Below are 3,535 nucleotides of genomic sequence, written 5' to 3' on the forward strand. Positions count from 1 at the left end.
TGTTGTCATTTTTTTATTTGACAATCTAAGAGAAGATAAGTCAGTGCCCCCTGACTAAATAATCAGGTATTGCATGTTTTAAAAACTCTTGCACACACCGGCTGAAAATCGCTGGCCTAGAGCATCATTTGTGTCCCGATATGTTTCTGAGAGAGGCAGCTGGCTGAGGAGGTGCCGTTCACAGCCACAGCCTCTGGAGCTGCAAAGAGAGGTGATGCTCATGAGCTCTGAGGCCCTCGGGCTCACCTTTCTCTAAGCCAAGAAGCCCTAGGAGGCATCGGCAGGTTTGGGTTCGAGGATTAGGACCCTGGGTTTCCCTCCACAGACCAGCCCCGCTCATATTTCTGTCTGTTCTTCTTCCCTCACCAGGTAAGAAAAAGGCAGCAGCATTGTTTGACAGCCAGGCCCCTATTTGCCCCATCTGCCAGGTCCTGCTGAGGCCCAGCGAGTTGCAGGAGCATATGGAGCAAGAACTGGAACAGCTGGCCCAACTGCCCACCAGGTAAGCCATGTAACAGGAGGGCCTGCCTGCCAGAAGGATCCCACTCAGGGTTCTAGCTACCAAGTCCCAGGAACGTCAGAAGGCAAGGCCCTGCTGCCGTCCTCCACTCTGCTTTCAGTCCTCCAGCTGGATGGATAGTGCTACCTCTCTCTGCTGGCTCTATTTTTGGAGATGGGAGGAGCCGCCTGGCCCGCACCCCAGCCTCTAGTCAGAAGGCAAGGCCCTGCTGCCGTCCTCCACTCTGCTTTCAGTCCTCCAGCTGGATGGATAGTGCTACCTCTCTCTGCTGGCTCTATTTTTGGAGATGGGAGGAGAGTGACCCCTCTTCAGGCTTCTAAAGCAGCGGTTCTCAACCTGTGGGTTGCGACCCCTTTGGTTTGGGTCACCACATGAGGAGCTGTATTTAAAGGGCCAGAAGGTTGAGAACCACTGCTCTAAAGGGCACAAGAGGAGCTAGAAAGGGATTAGCCACTGCCACAGTCCCTGCACTGCCATGCTGAGCCTCGGGGCAGGGCAACAGCAGCAGGCCTTGTAGCCCCACCAGAAGTGCAGGCTGGTGCTGCCCTCCAGGGGAGTAAGCACTACCTCCTCTAGGAATGTCCAGGTCTGGAAGGTGACAATCTTGAGAGTGTGTTCAGGCGTGTCCCCCACTGCTTTACTCCGCCTCCCCTGTCCCTGCCTCAAGAACTGGGCGGAGCCTCCTGGACAGCCTTGTGGAGGAGCCAGGTTATCAAACAGAGCAGAGGAGGGGTATAACAAATTACCCCAAATCTCAGTGGTTTAAAGCAAGCATTTCATTATGTTCATGAATCTGTGGAGTCAGGAATTGACACAGCACAGAGGGGATGATGTCTAAGGTGTGGGAAGATTCAATAGCTGGGAGCTGGGATCCCCTGGAGGCTCTGTCACTCCCATGTGTGGTGGTTGATGTTGGCTGTCACCTGGGACTCCAGCTGGGGGACTGTGACCGAAGCTCCTACACACGGCTTCTCCATGTGGCCGGGCTTTCTCGTAGCAGGGCAGCTTTGCGGTTGCTGACCTTCTCATATGGTGCTTAGAGCTCTAAAACAAATGCTCTCCCCAATGATATGGAAGCTGGGTCAGCTCCCATAACCTAGCCTCAGAAATCACTTAATGTCACCTCTGCTGTACTCTATTGGCCAAGGAGTATTAGCCCACCCAGATTCAAAGGGCAGGGACATTCACCGCCGTGTGATGGGAGCAAGGCAAGCTCATGGAAAAGCATGGGCGATGGGAGATATGGCTGCAACCATCTTTGGACAATACAGTCTGCCACAGAGAACAGCCTGCCCCACCAGTTCAGTTCCAGTCATCAAACCAGAGCATCCTCCTTCCTGCTGCCCTCTCACCTCACCCCTGCGCAGGGTGCGGGGGACGCCAGGGCGAATCGGAAATGCTGGAGCTCAGTGTATGGGAGTCAGTAGAACCAGGCAATGGAAACCCTGAGGGAGGGAGACTGCTCCGTGGGAAGGACTGGAGCTGTGGGAGCCTCGGGGAGGCACCAACCCAGGCACGGAGCAGAGAAGGCCTCCCTCCCAAGGGAGGTCAGGCCCCAGCTGAATTCTGAAGGAAGATTAATCATTTATCTATTGCTGTTATCCCCAAATTGAACAGTTTGAAACAACATTTATTATCTCAGTTCCTATGGGCCAGTTCAGGAACGGCTTAAGCTAGGGAGCGGCAGGGAGTTGCGGCTTCTGGCTCAGAGTCTCTCCTGAGGCTGCGGTCCTCTGGAGGTTTGAGGGGACTGCAGGGGCCCTTCCCAAGATGGCTCGCTCACGGGCTGTTGGCAGGAGGCCTGGGGTCCTCCACAGCGGGGCTCTCCACAGGGCCGCTCGAGTTTCCCTGTGACGTGGCAGCTGACTTCCCACAGAGGAAGCGATCCAGGAGGGAGACTAAGAAGGAAGCCACAATGCCTTTTATGATCTGGTCTCTATCTCTTCCAATGTAGTCTACTCTATTCATTAGACGCAAGTCACCAAGCCCAGCCCACACTCAAGAGAGGAGGATAAAACTATAAGCTCTACCTCTTGAAGGGAAGGGTATCAAAGAATTTGTAGGAATACTTAAAACTACCACAAAAGACTATACTAATAAGAACAATTATTATCCTGTTGAACACTCACCATGTGCCACAGCATATAGTGGTAATGCATTGCATTAATTTATTTAATCTTCACAACAACTCTCTGGGGTAAGTAATAATCATTAACTCCACTTTACAGATGAGGAAACTGAGGTACAGAGGGGTTAAGTGACTTCTCTAAGGTTGCACAGCTAATAAAATGGTAAAGATAAGATTTACACTCAAGCAAGCAATCTAACGGGTGTCCATGCTCTTCACCACACACACACACACACACACACACACACACACACACACACCTGGGACCAGCCTGGACGGGGCAGACATCCATTTGCAGTTGAGTTCCACCCCTTGCCTGTGCAGGAGGGTTTCTGGGTAATGGGCTCCCAATGGGAGACTTCCCCTCAACAGGAACAGAGATTAGAGGCAGAGATGGAGGGACCTGCAGAGCCTTGTAAAAGCAGTGCACCCCTAGGAGGGCCTGGAGAATGGGGGTCCACACTACAGCCTTGTCCCATGGCCCCACCCCTGCACTGCCCAGGACGTGACTTCTCCCACAGCCTTTCTTACTCTACCCCCGCCATGACCCTGCACCTGTCCCTCCTCCCCCGCATCCCCTCAAAGCATCCCCTACTTTCACACCCTTACTCCACGTCCATTTCCACCCGAACTCCCACATCCGAGCCACCCCTCACGTCTCTGTGCTGCCTCCCCCACTTCTGTGCCCCTCACGTCCAGGCCCAGCCCAGCACCCCCTAACCTCTGGCACGCCCCCCCCCCCATGTCTGACAGCCGGACAGCGGGATCTGCACAGCAAGTGAAATTCCCGTCGGATCGATAAAGCCGAAGCGCTGGCGGCGACGGGTCGATGGTTTTATCTGTCTCGGCCCCGCCGAGCCCGGCGCTCTGACAGTCGGACCGGCCGG

The 3,535-nt window shown here is 54.3% G+C and overlaps 1 protein-coding gene across 1 annotated transcript in view; it reads left to right on the plus strand.

The window, feature by feature from the left end:
* RNF220 (ring finger protein 220) overlaps positions 1-3,535 on the plus strand; it is a 228,736-nt gene that overhangs the window by 191,144 nt on the left and 34,057 nt on the right. Inside the window, exon 2 of the mRNA XM_014540045.1 lies at positions 370-502. Within this exon, the coding sequence (XP_014395531.1) occupies positions 370-502 (133 nt within the window). The remainder of the gene's footprint in view (positions 1-369; positions 503-3,535) is intronic.

Source organism: Myotis brandtii, unplaced genomic scaffold (assembly GCF_000412655.1).
Source record: "Myotis brandtii unplaced genomic scaffold, ASM41265v1 scaffold235, whole genome shotgun sequence".
Classification (NCBI taxonomy): domain Eukaryota; kingdom Metazoa; phylum Chordata; class Mammalia; order Chiroptera; family Vespertilionidae; genus Myotis; species Myotis brandtii.